Consider the following 16964-nt stretch of genomic DNA (forward strand, 5'->3'; position numbering starts at 1 on the left):
TGAGGGGGGCAGTGGTCAGCATTTTCTAGCCCCATACCTGCTGGTGAGGGTGAGCAGAGGTTGATGGGTGGCAGGTGGCACGGCAGGGTCCAGGAGTGGGTGAGCCTTGATGAAGGTCAGGACATCATCAGGGAGGTCTCGAGAAGAGGGGAACAACGCAGCTACACCTACTCCTGCACAGGATCCTGGCCTGGTGGACACAAAGGAAGAGGGAGCCTTAGGGCAGGGAGCTGGGGCTTAGTTAGGCTCTGTGACCACCACCTACCCACTGCTCCCAAACATGATTGGTAACCCTTGTTCCGCCTACACGCAGACATTCACACTACTGCCTCCCTTCCCTGCTGCCAACCCTCTACAGCCCCCTCCCCAGGCCTTGGACACCTTGCCCTCTCCTCATAATCCCATTTGGGGAGCAGACACTGCTTGTTTCTACCTCCACAAAGGCCACCCCCACCCTGCGTACCTGGGGGAGGGGACCCTGTCCTCAGACACAGGGGTCCAGGCCCCATCCAGACTCCTCTGCTCCTTGAACTTTCCCTCAAACCCACGCTCAATATCATCCAGGTAGAAGGCACAGACCGCAGAGCCGGGGATGCTGAGGGAGCCAGAAAAGGATGCGGGCTAGGTGTTGGAAGGGACAGCAAAGTTCCTTCTAGGTAAGACATGGCAGCTCCCCTTCATATACCGTATTAGGGCAGAGCCTGAGAGGGTGGGGCAGCCCCTGGGGGCCACGCTAGGAGAAAAACAGTGGGCAGAACAGCAAACTGGCTTTGAATGGAGCTTCTGCTCACTGCCCTCATCAATAGGCGTTGAGAGAGGAACTTGGATGCTGGTGGGGCAGGGGACAGATTGGGCCACAGTTGTTAGTCTGGTACCAACCTATTGGTCTGGGTGGTGAAGACCCCAAAGAGAGCAGAGCGTCCATACAAGTTCACAGGCCCTGTCAAGGCCTGTAAGACGTCAAAATAGAAGGTAGAGTCCCCAGGGACAGAGCAGTTGAGCCGCAGCTTCAGGAAAGATGTCCAGTGGCGGTCCAAGGCCCGTGGTGAGCCGCCCATGTCACGCTTACACACACGGGCCACACGGGAGAACTGTACCTGTGTGTGGGAGAGTTGGAGACGAGGAGAACGGTGAGAGAGAGCCCCAGGGCCAGCAGGGTGAGAGCAATGTGGTGAGTTAGAGCACCAAGAGACAAGTGTTAGGGGCACAGCAAAGGCAGGGTGTGGTCGGTCAATGTGGGTCAAGGTGAGGGACCTAGCAGGATGCGGGGGCAGAGGCCTGGGGGCTACTCCAAGTTGGGGCCTCAGAGTCCAGGGGATTGCGTTGTGGAGATTAGGGCCAGGAGCCCCTAATCTCCCCTGAATGACTGGCTCCTCACCACCCAGCAGAGCCCTCTAGCTACCCACCCCTGGTGCCCACTTCCTTACCCTCCCCAGCCGGGCGTCCTCCACAGACACTTCTCGGAAGAAGAAGTAGACGTGGTCTCCATGCTCCAAAGCGTGGACGAAGTGGGGCTCTGAAGGGGGAGTGACACGAAAGGTACGGAAGAGAAACTACACCTGTCCAGAAACTCCTGGCCTCCCACAGCCTCTCCCCTCTGCATACATGCTCACCACTACCACCATCTGCCTGCCATCGACCGCCCCCAGCACCTCCTCCCCAAGAGCAGCCTCCCTGCCCTAGGCCCGCCCTGACCTCGGAGCCACTTGGAGTCGTACTTGGCGGAGCGGAGTGGGGGCTGAGGCCCAAGGCTTCTGTAAACCACAGCGTCACTGGCCTGGAAATCCGCGGCTGTGGCTGAATACAGGCTGCCCTCTGGAGGGGTACGGTGGGGTCAGGGGAGGGCTCAGGGATCGGTATCTTGGCTCTTCTTGGGCCTCCCACACCCCTCCCTTGGCCTGACCTTGGCCCCTACCTTAACCCTCCACTCAGGAGCATGGGGGAAAGACCAAATTAGGAAAGGGGCTAACGCGGGAGTTCCCTCCGGCCACATGCCTGCTGCTCACATGCCCAGGTGCACACCTGCAAAGACGGCCACGTTGGACTGGGTGGCATCAAAGGGGCATCGAGCCTGCCCGCTCAGCTCCTCACCCTCCTGCTGCAGCGAAGTTATCTGGAGGCAGAGGAAACAGGTTCTTGGACCCCGTGGGGTGTTGTGAGTCTGGCTCCATAGCCCACTTCCTCATGTCCCCTTGCCTCCTTGCTCCACTCCTTCCGGACCCCTCCCCTCTGGGCACTCCTCTTCCCCTACCCCTGCTGGTCCATCCCCACTGAACTGATTGCCCAGCTTGGGTTCTTCTCCCACTCCAGTCCTGATGCCCCGCCCTCGCCTTTGTACCCCATAGCTGCGGCACACGGGGCTGAATGAGTTCGTTCCACAGGCAAGGAGTGTCTGGGAGTCCCAGGGAACGAGAACACGAATGTAGTTGTAGCACTCGTCCTAGAAAATCCAGAATTCTCGGTCAGTGACAGGGCTCCCTGGGACTGGGATGGGGTGGGGGTCACAGGAAGTAGGGCTACTCCACTTGAGCCAGGCAGAGCAGCGTGGGGTGAAGTCCCAACTAAGCTGTCTACTCCTAGTCCTGTGGCCTTGGGCAAGTTCTTTGGCCTCTCAGAGCCTCACTTTCCTTTTGTGTGAGGTGTGTAAAGGAAGCTAAAAATCATAAATTCCCTTTCCTGTACATTTTCCTCTGCGGACCAAGATGAGAGAAGTGAGGGGAAATGGGCACAGTGGAGGCCACTTAGACAGAGCCTAGAGGCAGGGTCATCTCCTTCCCTCAAGATTCTCATCCCACTCCTCACCGTCAGCTTCCCCCGCACGGCACAGTTCTCCATGTCTTGACTCCTCCATGTTAGATACTGGCGGGAGAAGTAAAAGGGGAAAAATCATGGGGCAACCTGGAACCACCTCACATCATGGCTCCTCTTGGAGTCTTCTACCTAAGCCACTTGATCCCGGTTAGACTTTTCCCAGCCTCATCTCCATGCCTCAACCTCCTCCCACACAGCCCCTCACCTTGTTGGGCACTAGCCCCTCCCCTTCTTCTTGGGCTTGAAGATCGAAGGAGAAAACGTGATCCCTGAAGAGACAGGCAAGGAGGGATCAGAGCCAAGCCACGGATCCCCACCTGAACTCCTGAGCCTCCCACCTTGCCCGTGTTCAGCTGCTCAGGGACAAACAGTGCCCTCTCTCCTCCCTCTTACTCCACAACTTGGCAGTTGTACTCTGGGTCCTAGCATGCCCATGTCCCATGGCTTATACACCTGCATGTGTCCCCTGCAAGATGTTGCAGTGGCCATGCAGGTCCCATGCCTGCCCAGCAGCAGGCCTGTCAGCCCCACAATGGTGCCACAGCCAGTTTACCGCGCAGCCACTAGCAAGGTCCGGTTCAAGGTCAGGAATCTCTGAAAGTCCAGCCCAAGTTCTGCAACCACAGCGTCATCCTCCAGGCCCCGGAACCAGGATAATGGGGAAACACCTAGAAGGCACAGAGAGGTGGGTGCTGAAGACCAGCCAGAAAACCACGTACTCCCTCAACACCCTCTCCAACCAGATGAAACCCAGCCACGGACATAAAATGGATATGTGAGATGAGTTGTGAGGTATTAATAAAGCTATTAATAAGGCGATTAATAAATGTAATACCAGCTAACTCTAAGCACTTAACCTCTGCCAAGCACTATGTTAGCATGTTAGATGCATTGTCTCACTTCAGACAACAACCCTATGAGGTAGGTACTAACGTTGGCCCCATCTTACAGATGAGGAACCTGAGGCTTAAAGCCATTAAGAAATTTGCACAGCTCATTTAGCTTGGAAGTGGCAGGCACCCCAATTGAGATCCAGGTCTCTCTGACTCCAGAATTGAGCCCAACCCCTTCTTGGAACTGCCTTAGGGCTAGCAATTCCCTTTCACTCCCACATTGTACACTGTCCCATGTGGACCATTTACTCACCCCATTTCTCCCAGCCCTCTCTTTGCACCCTCCCCTCAAGGCTCTTCACAGGCCACCTCAGCCCTCCAAGGTTTCTGCCTCCTCTGACCAACTCCAGCATCCACCTGGCCTGATCATGGAAACCACAGTCATCAGCGTTCAAAGGGACCCCAGAGTTCAGAGAGAGATGATTTAACATTCGTATGGTGCTTCGAACCACGTCTGGCACATGTGTTTGCTGCTCTTATCTATCCCCCAACAGTTACTCCCAATAACCTAACTGCCATTCCTTCGTCCTTAAAATTACTCTAAATCCTGCATATATAACAGGAACCTGCAAACAGATAAAGGTCCTTCTCAGAAAAAGTTGGCTGGTGGTTTCCCTCATGGTGGGACCTAGACTTGGTAGTGATAAGGTGGTGCAGAGGGAGGTAAGAGGTGTTGGGAACCACTGAATTAGTTCCAAGCCTTCATTTTGTAGCTAATAATAATAGCAAACATATATAAATCATTTACTTTGTGCCAGACAGTGTTCTCAGAACTTTACCTGTATTACCTCATTTAATCCCTAAATAACTCTATGAGGTAGAATACTATTATTAGTAGTTTTTTTTTTTTTTTTGGCTGCCCTGCATGGCTTGCAGGATCTTCCAGTTCCCCAACCAGGGATTGAACCCAGGCCACCACAGTGAAAGCACTGAGTCCTAACCATTGGACCACCAGGGAATTCCCGGTAAAATACTATGACTACCTTCATTTTGCAGATGAGGAGACTGAGGCAAAGAAAGGTTAAATAACTTGAAGAGCTCACACAGCTAGTGAGCAGCTTAGCAGGGATTCAAACCTGCTAAGGTTTGGTCTGGCCGAGAGTCCACATTCTTTATCACTGAACAATGCTGCCTGGAAGTGAAGGAAGTAGGCCCACAGATGAGAAGTGACTGACCTGAGGTGCCAGCTCACTCTACCTGTCTTCTCCCCTTTTCTGGTCAAGCTCTTAGCTTCCTTGAGACTGAGAGCCTTCCTTCACCTTGCCACCCACACAAGGGGTCTCAGTGTCTACCTGCCAAGACTGAGTGCTGAGCTCATATAGAGGGGGCGAGGTACCAAGCACTCACCTTGCAGGTCAGAGGTCAGCAGAGGGAGGGGGTCCTGGGGAAAGGCAGCCTGGGTGTGGGGAAGTGAGAGCAGCAACAGCAGTAGCATCAAGGGCATGAAGCGGGGGTCACGGGGCATCCTGTGTGGGGCAGCTCAGGCCCCAGGGGGTGCCCCCTCACCCATATGCTGGCCCTGAAAGAGAAGACAGAAAAGTGGGGGAAGGGGTCAAATTTCCTCCACCTTCTGAAGCAGGCGGACTCCTTCCCAGGTCTATCCCCAGAAGACCCAGTGCAGTAGGGAGAAGAAACCTCTCTGGCACTGCCTCAGTCCCAGCCAGCTGTCACCGTCACTCAAGGCCCTTCCCTGTCCAACTGGCCCAAACTGGCTGGTACGAAGCTTGCCAGCATGACCCCAGGTAAGGACAGGACCCGCCTGCTACCCCTCCCAGCCTTCTCACTCAGCCTTTTCTCCTCTCTCCTGACTGGGCCTGGGACATTCAGTAGGTGACACCTCGTGGCCCCCCTCTTGCTAACCTCTTCTCAGCTATAATTAGACACTGAAGCCTTAAAATTATAAATAGTGACTCCTTGGCACTGGGGAGGAGGAAGAGGGCACCATGTCTGCCTCCCCCCTCCCTCACGGACCCCCATGGCACCCGGGAGCAATTTAGGCGCTGTGCCCTGGTAGAGGCAGCTGCGAAGCAGCCATCATTGTTTAGGGTTGAGGAAGAACAGAGTGGAGGAGGCAGCCTAGGGGTCTTTGTCCTGGTCTAAGCTCACGCTTCTGGGGCCCTTCCCAATGCTAGGGAGAAGCTGAGTGAGTAGGGAGGGGAGTGGGGGAGGGGGGCTGTCTTAGCCAAAAATGAATCTGCATCAAAGCCAGATCAGAAGCTAAATTTAGCTCTGGCCGCAGCTGTCTGCCCGACCACTGTGCCCCCTCCCAGCCTCCCTAGCCCCCTGTTCCCTCCCCGACTCCTAAGAACCACTGCATGTGCTTAATGTGGGGAAGAGCAGACCCACCCGCTATGAGGAGCCAGGCATAGAAGGGACTATACTGGTGAGGAGATATGGCTGAACGTGTTTCTCCTTCCCTTCCCTTCCCTCTTCGGACTGCCTTGGAATTAAAATATAAATAATTCAATGACAGCCAGGCAATTGTAGCCCAAAGTCCAGGAAAAGATAGATATGGTGGCAGGGACGGTGAGACAGCCCTCCTTCCCACCCATCAGCTTCCATCAGCCTCCCACAGCCAAGCTGACCCTGGCTGGAACCCACAGTGGGAGGTGTACACCAGCTTCCTGCCTTCCCCTGAAGTTGAAGTGAAGCTCGGGCTGAGTAGGCTCGGGAAATCAGGTCAGGAAGGGTGAGACTCCTTCCTTTCTGTGAACAGACAGTTATCCTTCACTATTCCTTAGTTGCCTGTCCCACCATGTCCCCTAAAGAAGAGACCCTGGGCTTCCAGGCTTAGCCCATTCCATCTCCCCAACAACTCCACTCTCGGAGCCAGGACCCAAGTGTACCCCATCCCCAATCCAGCATCACTGGTGGGGAGGCTGACGCCAGATGGGGTCCCAAGAGAGCTGGAGGAGGGGAAGGGGTAGGAGCACCTAATGATGACCCCCTCCCCAGGGGCAGAGCAGTCAGCTAGCTAAAGACCCTCTGGTGCTGAAAGGCCAAGCCTCCCTCTGCCACCCCCGCCCCATGCTTCCGATGTTGGTGCTCCCAGGGGAAGAGAAAGGGACACAGCTTGTCTCCTATCCTCCCCCTCCTGCCCACCCCCCCACAGGTTGCCCTGGGCAACTGGTATCTTCACCCAGGAAACAACTTCAGTCTCAGGCAAGTGGGGAGAACAGTCAGACCCTCTTTCTGCTCCCAGGCCATGCCTGTTTCCATCCCCTGTCCTCAGGAGCTGTTGCCCTTTCCTTACCTGGGGTGGTGACTCCTGTGGGGGTTTGAGGGGGATAGGAGACCTCTGACCTGATGGAAGAAGGGACAGAAGGAGGGAAGAGGCTGAGCTATACCTCCTTACCACATCCAATAAAAGTGAATGTGAACATTCAGGAGAAGTCTAATGAGGCTAGGGTAGGGGAGATGCTGCCCTGGGAGTTGGGGGCACATTGACATTGAGCCTGATTACAAAGGTGCCGGCTGTTTCATGCCCAGAGATGTGAGGGCAGGGGCTGGGGCTGGCCCCTACCCAGAAACTCCTGGAACTGCAGGACCAGTCTTGGGAAAAGGGGTGACTGGGAGAGTTTGGAGGGCATGACGACCACTCCCACATTAAAACCTTAAGAATCCAGCAGCCTTCTTAGCAAAAGCTCCCTAGCCGGGGACAATAGAGGCTAATTTGCATCTCATTTGCATGCTCTTCATTTCTAGGCAAAATGCTCTGATACCAAGCACCCCCCAGCCCCTTCCTTCTTCCCTGAGAGCAGTCCCTGCCTCCCTCCCACCCAATCTCTCTCCACCCTACCCCCTACCTTAGACTGGATTAGTCCAGCCTCTAAAAACACTTGGTTGGCCATTGCATTGGCCCCCTAGACTTAACTATGACATATCTTTAAGGGGGCTTCCCATAGCTGATTTTAGGGATCAGCATCTGAGTGGCCCCCATTCTACCCCTGGCTTGGGGAAAGGCTTATCCTGCCGGGACCAATCCCAGCTGCTTCATACCCCACATTTGGAGCGAATGGGGGAGGCCTGGCCGGCTCTTTCTCCCCTTCCTAGGTTCTCCCCTTGCTGGGAAGAGGAAACAGCCCTTCTGTCTCCTCCTGGCCCCGCAGCCACCTCTGGGGAGTGGCCCGGGTCAAAGCCAGATTCTAGCGGGGGCTGGGGAAGGGATGGAGAAGGGGAGACTGGGTGGGGGACAATAGCAGGAAGCCCTCGGGCTGGTCGCCCGCCCCAGTCCCACCTTCCTCTAAGGAGCGGGGGGGGGGCGGGGGGGGGCGCCAGGGGGGTGCGCCAAGGAGCCTCACGGAACGGGCACGTTCCCTTCTCCAAGACAGTTCCCCCCCACCCTTAGCTCTCAGCCCCAGGCTTGCTACCTACTCTCCCTCCCACCCAGCCCCCAACGAGGATAATCCAGGTGTCTAGAGCCTCGCAAGAGGTGGGCCTGAGGCCAGGGGCTCTACGTGTCTCCCCCTCACTGGATCTGGGGCTCCGAGAGGGGCGGGTAGGAGAGTCTGGGCCGGGACCGGGTCCCAGAGCCACGTTAGCGGGAGGAGGGGCTGGAGGGGCCTGCAGGCGCAGACCGAATGGGGATGGGAGCGGGGGTTGGGGAGTGGAGGCGGGTCTCCGAGGCCAGGGAAACAGGGCCAGAGGCTTGGAACCGATGAGGGCGGGCCTGGGGCCAGGGCTGAGCGGGTCCGCGGGCTCGAGATGCAGTCGCCAGCTGGGCTCTCCTCCTTGGGAGACCTCGGTCTAACAAAGCCCCAGGGCGAGTGGGGTGAAGGAAGGATATGGGCACTAGAACTGGTGTTTCTCAGGGGCCCCATTCCCGACTCTATACCCAAGCCAATCCCCTGGGAGGTGCTCAGACTCCCGCTTGCACAAGGACAGAGGTGCAGCTGTAACACCAAAGTCTAGAACGACGTGTTCCCCTTCCCATCCCTGCAGGGGCAACGAGAGGGTCCAGTTCTCCACGGGTCTCGAAGCCTTAATTTCTCTGCTGGAGAGGAAAGAGACCAGGTTTTCCACCCTCTGTACGGTGCGCGCCTCAAATAATCCCTTTCGCGCTCCCCAATCCAAGGGATGCGACTCAGAGAAGCCGGGTCGCAAGAGGTGCCCAGATCCTGCGCCCCACAGTCCCGTGACGGGGCTCGGCCACGGTCCCCTCTTCCCTCCACGCACCCCAACTCCGCTGACCCTCTCCGTCAACCAAGCACACATCGCTCTGGCACCCTCCCAGGCGGGTCCCTCTGGCACTTCGGAAGCTTGCCCCCAGCCTTAGGCGCCCCGATCCTCCCCGACGCCCTGCAGCCCCAGCCCTGCTCCGGGGTACTTGCTCCGAGATCCGGGTCAGTGGAATAGAGATCTCAGCGGGCGGGCAGCGGCCGCGCACCGCGCCGAGTTCGCAATCGGTGGTTGGGGCTCTAGCGAGACGTGATGAATGTCTGAATTGGATGGAGCTTGGATCTGGGCTCCCGGGCGCTGTCAGGTCGGGTGAGCCCTGGGTCCCAGTCGCAAACCCCACTCCCGCCGCGGCTCCGCGGAGGAAAACAATGCGACCGCCCGGAGCTCTGGGCCGGGCCCCAGTCGCCCCGCCCGCCTCCTGGCCGGACCCGCCTCCGGCCCGCCTCGGTGTCTGCACAACTAATCCGACTCTCGGAGGCCGGCTAGACACCGCCTTCTCGACACCTCTCCACCAATAGCCCTCGGAGGAGGAGGGGCGCCAGGAGCACCGCCCACCGAGTAGGCCTGGCCGGGAGGTTGAGCTGAAGACCAAAGCCAGGCGCGAGATCCACGGACAGTCGCTGAGACCCGGACAGAGGAGGGGGACACACGCTTTAACATGGAGAGGCCCTGGGGAGAAATCTCACAAGAGAGGAAGGAACAGCAGCTGGGAGGAGAGACAGGAAACCCGCGGACCTCGGCTGGGCTGGGCTGTCAGAGCCGGCGTGACCCTCCCTCCCTCCTTTCTCCTCTCCAATGCCTTTGGCTACCTTGCTCCTGGGTACACCTCTCCCCTACTCGGCCCCCAAACCTCTGTTCCTCCTCTCTACTCTTTTTAAATCAACTCCTTTATTTCTTCCCATGTGCCTCCTCTGGTTCATCCTGACCCGGATAAGGGAGGCCTAGCATGCACTTGAAGACTCGAGGCCTGGGAAAGGAAAGGAAGATGTCGCCAGGAAGTTTTCCTTACCCCCATCATCTCCCCTCCCACCCCTACTGTCAAAGCAAGATGGGGTTGGGCCAGTTGGCTAGGAACTAAGGAGCCAGGAAGCCAGGGTGGCCAGCAGTGAGGATGTTGGTTGATGGAAGAGGACAGGTGAGTGGGGCTGAAACCAAAAGAGAGATGTGGAGATCGGGACCAACTGACTCAGAGAGTCACACAGGAAGAGGAGCAACACGGAGACCTGAAAGAGGGAAAGTAACCAGCTGCCCCAGCACCACATAGACTTACTGCCCCGCAGACAAGGATTAGTGATGTCCCATCTTTCGTCAGAGGGCCCTGGACATCCCTCCAAACAGCTGAACTAACTGCTCCTTCTCCATCCCCACCCTCCATAAAGACCCTTTGATTCCAGGAATGTCAGTGGGGAGGAAGAATGAGGCTACTTCAAACATCACTGCTTGGGTCCCACCTGCTAAGATTCTTCCCTGTGTGGGGACTGGGACAAAAGACGTTCTCAGAATTCCTAGGATAGTGGGTGGCATGGGAGACATTGACATTATTGGATAGTTTTATATCTAAGCGGACACACACACACACACACACACACACACACACACACGCGTGGCCTGGTCTCTGGACTGAAGGAAAAGAGGGGCAGGGGGTTACTACTTCCGGACAGTCTTTAATGGACTGAGATCAGGGTGGGTAGCATCACTGACTGGGCTAAGCCCCAAAGTAAGCAAGAGATATAAACATATACACACACAATCACAGAGACAGAAATGGAAGGTGAACCAATGAGATAAACAGAATCAGAAACAATGGAACAATACTTACACAAAGTTAACTGCAGGGGGGTCTTGGGTCCAATGTAATTCAGTGGTCAGTCGGGGCTGTTTTAAAGGCTGGAAAGAGTTTTTTGGGAGAAAGACACCTCAAAATATAGAGGCGCTCAGAGATTGAAAGAAATGTCCCCAGCTCCTAGCACAGGGCTTAGATATTAAAATATGTGCTTATTGAATAGATTAGTGAATGGGGATTAAGGTATAACTCATTTAAAGTTTTAGGGTCCAACTAAAATCTCAATTCAATCCAATACATATTAAGCACTTACTTCAAATACAACCCACTGTGGAATATAGTCCCAGTCTTTAAGAAAATGACCATCTATTTGAACTAAAACAAGACTTACATGTACTAAATGATTAAAAAGCAATACCAAGGGACTTCCCTGGTGGTGCAGTGGTTAAGAATCCGCCTGCCAATGCAGGGGACACCGGTTCGAGCCCTGGTCTGGGAAGATCCCACATGCTGCGGAGCAACTAAGCCTGTGCGCCGCAACTACTGAGCCGTTGTGCCACAACTACTGAAGCCCACGCCTGTGCTCCACAACAAGAAAAGCCAATGCAATGAGAAGCCAACGCACCACAACGAGGAGGAGCCCCCACTCGCCACATCTAGAGAAAGCCTGTGTGCACCAATGAAGACCCAATGCAGCCAAAAGTAAATTAAAAAAATAAATTAAAAAAAAAAAAGTCTCAAAAAAAAAGCCCCCCCCACAAAGCTACATTGAATATAATTCATAAATGAAAGAAAAGACAATAAGTGCTCTTCATAATAACTGCAGGGAAAGATGTTGGATACATTTTATCACGGAGGCAGGGAGAACTTTGGTGGGAGTTGGCTTGGTGCAAAAGAAAGGAGAAAATCTTCCAAAGAAGATAGTTTCAGCAAAAGCTTTTACTTGGTAAAAATGGAGCCAGAAGCATGGATAGCAAAAGGGCCTGTGTGGTTGATATGTAAGAGAGATACTAGTTAGAAGCAGAGGACAGGGGAAGAGGGAGACAAACTATGGAAGGCCTGGAATACCAAGGTGAGTAGGTTAAAAAATTTGATAGGAAAAGGACATAATTTCGAGTTCTTGAATAAAGGTGTTACTATCAAAATGCTTTATTTTAGCAAGATAAGGAGACCTTCTGGTAAGAAAACAGGAAGGTTCAAGGATGAGGGGAGAGAGGCAGTGAGACAAGGATGGTGGCATTGGGTATGGAAAGAAATGGAAGAGCCTTAGAGCTGTTTCAAAGGACAAATCCTACTCCCCAGGGTCTTCTGGAGAAAATCACAGTCCCACAGATTGGAGCCTTTAATAAACTCAGGATCTCCAAGCTTGGAAAATTACCCTCTCCCAACCCCTACAAGTAGCTGTGTGAAATCCTTTCTCAAGTTCCTTTCCTCACAGCTTCCTTGCTCATCTTAGCAGAACCCACATCCATCTTCAGAGAAAAATAGAGATAATAAAGTGAGCATCCTACCAACATTTTGCCCTCTAGAGCATTCTCACATCTCTCTCATCCCAGCAGGTGGGGCGTCTGTACTGCTTGTCTAAGGTTCACCTTTCTGCTTTACTATAAGCTCCATTCACACAGGGCCCAGCTGTCTAGTCTCTCTCACCGCAGTTATCCTTTGCAGTTAGCACAGTGCCTGGCACATTGCAGCTATTAACTAGTAACACATTGGTTGAACAAATCTGACTCTATAGCTCCTACTTAGGTGCTTTATGCCACATGTCTTCAAACACTTTCTCCTTCCTTTATTTCTAATCTCTCCTTTTCTACTGACATCTTCCCTTCTGCATATAAACATGCTCAAATATCTCCCAAGATGAAAAGAAAACAAAAAACATAAACTTTCTCTTAATCCTTGCCTGTATTTAGTCAACACTCAATTTCTCTCTTTCCTTCACAGCTAAATTTGTAGAGTCATCTATTCTTGCTGTACCCATTTTTCCCCCTTCTCAATCACTTCTCCATCATTTTCGTTTTGGCCCCCCATCACTCCATTGAGATTGCTCTCATCCAGGCCACTAATGACCTCCTTGTCACATTCAATGAACAGCTCTTCAGTCTTTATCTTTGGCACTCTTCATGGCATTTGGCCCTGTTGACCCTTCCTTCCTTGAAATACTCTCCTCTTTTGGCTCCTGAGTCCCTCTTTCTTTCAACAAAGACTAGGGACTTAATAGATACATTTTTTAAATGAATGAATGGCTTCACTTCTATTGATGTGGCCTCTCTTTCTCAGCCTTTCTGACCTCTCCTTAAATGTTGGTGTTTCCTAGGTCATGTCCTTAGCTACCTCTTCTTGCTCTACATACCCTCACCAGTCAAGATAATCTGCACCAACACTTACAGTAACTATTTATATGTGGCTCCCCATAAACTTTATAGATATTCAATCTCAGCCTTTCTCCTGAGCTCTAAACTCACTTTTATAATTGCTTATTGGATACTTCCATTTGGATTGTCCATAGGTACTTACCACTTAGTCTAAGGACAGGAAGCTTGTCTCTTATCTTTGTATTCCCAGCACTTAAGTCATAATGCCTGGCATATAGTAAATAGAGGAAGAAATAAATGCACCAAAGATGAAAGCTACCTCCAGCTATGTCAGGCTGAAGTCTTGCTTAACTGCTTCAAATCACACTGAACTTTTTCTTTCTGAACTGATATGAGAGTACTGATCCTAACCATGGTAAAACCTCAGTTGAGCAGAAACATAGGAATGTTCCATTCTGAGTATTTTTCCAGATAGTTTGATTTTACCAAATTAAGTGCAAAACATTTTCATGTTAACTGTTTCAAATAGGGATTATTCAAAAAGATATTGTTAATTTCCTGTGGATTATATAGTGGAAAGACCACAACTAGGAGTCATTAAGACCCTGACTGACCTTGTAAGATAAACCACTTTATCTCTAAGGCAGAGTCTCTCACCTGTGAGTGGACACTTTACCTGCCTGCTCACTTCACAAGATGAAGTAAAATAACGTAGGTGAAATGTTTTGTAAATCTCAAAGTGTTTCACACATTCAAGACATCATTTAACCAGATTTTTGCTTGCTCAGAGGAAGCATTGTGAACTTAATTGTCCAGGTGAACAGTGAGGACCCCAGAGTCTAGAATATATGTAGTTAAGACTGTTTGCTCCTCCTCCACATGGCCAGAAACGCTGCAATTTTCAATTGTCGGCTTTTTTGTTTTCCTTCTCTTCCCTTGTTATTTGTGTTAATTCTCATTGTTATCAGTGTTCTTGCTTCTAAAAGCTCCTCTTTCCTCTTTTAATTTGCTACAAATTATATGCTGTGGGTTCAGAGAAGATTACTAGAAATGGGTATTGATTAAGAGAAAATAAAAGAAAGACTTCCCCATGAGTGAAACAAATGAACATTATTGCATGTGACTGTTATGTTGCTACCATTTCCCCCTTATCTCCTGGTTATTGGATATGTTTTGAATTTCTTCTTTCAGCAAATATTTATTGAGCACAATAGTGCCAGGTACTAAAGCATAACCCCTGTCCTCATGGCGTTTACAGCCTAGTCGGGAGGCAGTTAATAAAATCACAAATTACAATAAAGAGTAATTATCATGATAAGGGAGGTATGCAGTTCTACAGGACTATGGAATACAGGGGTGCTGTGTAGTTTAGGGAGTCACGATGGCTTCACAGTCATGATGGCTTCTGATGACTTTCCAGCTGAGACCTGAAGGATGGGTAGGAATTAACCAGGCAGGGCAGAGGTATGCATGGGAAGAAAGTTCCAGGCAGAGACACAAGAAGTGGGAAAGTCTAGAGTACAGGAAGAGGGAGAAGGAGAGGGAGAGAGAAGCCAACCATGATGCTATTGGAGGAGCTGAGAGGATTACAACACAGCTAGAGCAGAGTATAAGGCAAAGCTGGAGCGGTAAACAGGCAAGGAGCTGGTAGCAGAATTCTGGATTCAGAAGGTATTACTGTATTTGCATCTTCTTGTACGTTAATTCCTCTTCTTATTATCCAATTAGATTATATATTTCTTTTAAAAAGGACTTTTACTTTTCCTGTGATTTTGGTAGTGCCACCTACTATTGTTCCCTAAGTGTGTGATCAGTGAATTAATAGAGCGTATAGGAACAGAATGCTGCCACATTCATTATAAGGTTGAAGTTATTACCTCCTAACCTTGTGAGGTAGTTGTCAGAAAAAGCATAGGCTTGGAAATCACGCAAGTCCTCAGTCTACCATTTATTAGCTCTCTAATTTGGGAACAGGTTATCTAACCTCTTTAAGCCTCAGTCTTTTTCATCAGCGAAAAGGAGATAGTGACATTTAGTTCATAAAGGTATCAGAGGATGAAATGAGATATTTATATAACATCTAGCAGAGTGCACCCAACAAATGCCAGCTCCAGTTCTTTCCTCTCGCTTCCCTCCCCTAAGCTCGCAGTCCATTCTTTTCCATCTGCCCCCACACCTTGCTCCATAAACATTACCTCTCCTTTGCATTTTCTAAGCCTCCCTTTCCACTGGCTCCTTCCTTTCAGCCTACAAATGTCCTCGAACTCCAAGCTAAAAATAGTCCCTCTGTCAATCCAGTTTCCCATTCCCTTAAGCTACCTTTCCATTTCTCTTCATCCCTTTTCCACCATACTCCTTAAAGGAGTTGTTAACGTTTCCCAATCCAAGTTGTATCAAGGACCCTCAGCTCTGGAGCCTGGGCTGAGAGAGGTGGGCATAAGAAAGGAGCCAAGACCCAATCACTGTCTCCAAGGAGGAGAACCAATGGTTTTGGAGTCACTGGTGTGCTGACTGCCTCCACTTCTGAACTTCAATCTCTACTCTTCAACTTTTCACAACTGGACAAGGTTCCAATTCTTCCCTTTCTGTTAGAACTTCTTATAAAACCACCAGCTCTCAAGGTCTCTCACTGGTTCTCATACTGTGCTTAAGCAAGCTATACCAGTGATCACTTCCTTTTAAGCATGCCCTTTCCTCAGCTAAAATTTCACTGAAGCCTCTAACCTAGTCCCACTGGGCTAATGATTTCACTCCCCCGATCAAAAACCTTTAATGTCTCCCTACTGTCTACAGCAAAAGTCTGAAGTGTTGAGCAACTCCCTTAAAGCCTTTCATCATCTGGTCTTTTTCCTTCTTCACTTTTTTTCAAACAACCTATGCTCCAGTCATACAGAATAAATCACCACTTCCTGAGCATGCCCTGTATTATCTTTGTTTGCTCTATGGCTTATGCTTATCTCCATTATCTGGGAAGCAGAAGCATTTCTTCCACACTCTGCCTAGTAAGTAGTTAAATCCATCCTTCTAAGTCCACCTCTTCAGCCCTCCTATCAGAAATAATCTAAATTTCTCGTTACTCTCATAATTCCTTAAACTTCTGTTACAGCTAATGACATCATTTGACTTGTATTACAGTTATGTGTGCTTACATTTATCTCCCTGACCAGGCTGGGAGATAAATGTAAGCACATTTCTTTTTTTTTTGGCCGTGCGGGCATGTGGGGTCTTAGCTAGCAAGGCATGTGAGATCTTAGTTCCCTGACCAGAATTGAACCTGCACCCTCTGCGTTGGAAGCATGGGGTCTTTTTTTTTGGAAGCGCGGAGTCTTAATCACTGGACTGCCAGCGAAGTCCCTGTAAGATTCTTTCTTTAAAAAAAAAAAAAAAAAACTTCTTTTGGCTGCATTCGGTCTTCATTGCTGCACATGGGCTTTCTCTAGTTGCGGCGAGTGGGGGCTACTGTTCACTGCGGTGCACGGGCTTCTCATTGCGGTGGCTTCTCTTGTTGCCGAGCATGGGCTCTAGGCGCTCGGGCTTTAGTAGCTGTGGAACGCGGGCTCAGTAGTTGTGGCTCGTGGGCTTAGTTGCTCCGCGACATGTGGGATCTTCCCGGACCAGGACTCAAACCCGTGTCCCCTGCATTAGCAGGTGGATTCTTAACCACTGTGCCACCAGGGAAGTCCCTTACCTTCTTTTTTTTTTTTTTTAACATCTTTATTGAAGTATAATTGCTTTACAATGGTGTGTTAGTTTCTGCTTTATAACAAAGTGAATCAGCTATACATATACATATATCCCCATATCTCCTCCCTCTTGCATCTCCCTCCCACCCTCCCTGTTCCACCCCTCTAGGTGATCACAAAGCCCTGAGCTGATCTCCCTGTGCTATGCGCTGCTTCCCACTGGCTATCTGTTTTACATTTGGTAGTGTATATATGTCCATGCCACTCTCTCACTTTGTCCCAGCTTACCCGTCCCCCTCCC

The 16964-nt window shown here is 51.2% G+C and overlaps 1 protein-coding gene across 3 annotated transcripts in view; it reads right to left on the reverse strand.

Moving 5' to 3' along the window:
* Window positions 1–5178, reverse strand: part of SEMA6C (semaphorin 6C) — an 8749-nt gene extending 3571 nt beyond the window's left edge. Inside the window, exons 1-11 of one of the 3 annotated variants that reach the window (XM_007460251.1) lie at window positions 5052–5178; window positions 3365–3479; window positions 3017–3080; window positions 2803–2859; window positions 2339–2440; window positions 2023–2113; window positions 1696–1815; window positions 1428–1516; window positions 880–1097; window positions 464–595; window positions 38–190 (exon numbers count right to left, since the gene is read on the reverse strand). In XM_007460251.1, coding sequence (XP_007460313.1) covers window positions 38–190; window positions 464–595; window positions 880–1097; window positions 1428–1516; window positions 1696–1815; window positions 2023–2113; window positions 2339–2440; window positions 2803–2859; window positions 3017–3080; window positions 3365–3479; window positions 5052–5169 — 1259 coding nt within the window. In that variant the 5' untranslated portion in view covers window positions 5170–5178. The remainder of the gene's footprint in view (window positions 1–37; window positions 191–463; window positions 596–879; window positions 1098–1427; window positions 1517–1695; window positions 1816–2022; window positions 2114–2338; window positions 2441–2802; window positions 2860–3016; window positions 3081–3364; window positions 3480–5051) is intronic. The other 2 variants (XM_007460249.1, XM_007460250.1) reach the window with 2 other exon arrangements.
* Between the last annotated feature and the right edge of the window lie 11786 nt (window positions 5179–16964).

Source organism: Lipotes vexillifer, unplaced genomic scaffold (genome assembly GCF_000442215.2).
Source record: "Lipotes vexillifer unplaced genomic scaffold, Lipotes_vexillifer_v1.1 scaffold209, whole genome shotgun sequence".
In the NCBI taxonomy this organism is placed as follows: domain Eukaryota; kingdom Metazoa; phylum Chordata; class Mammalia; order Artiodactyla; family Lipotidae; genus Lipotes; species Lipotes vexillifer.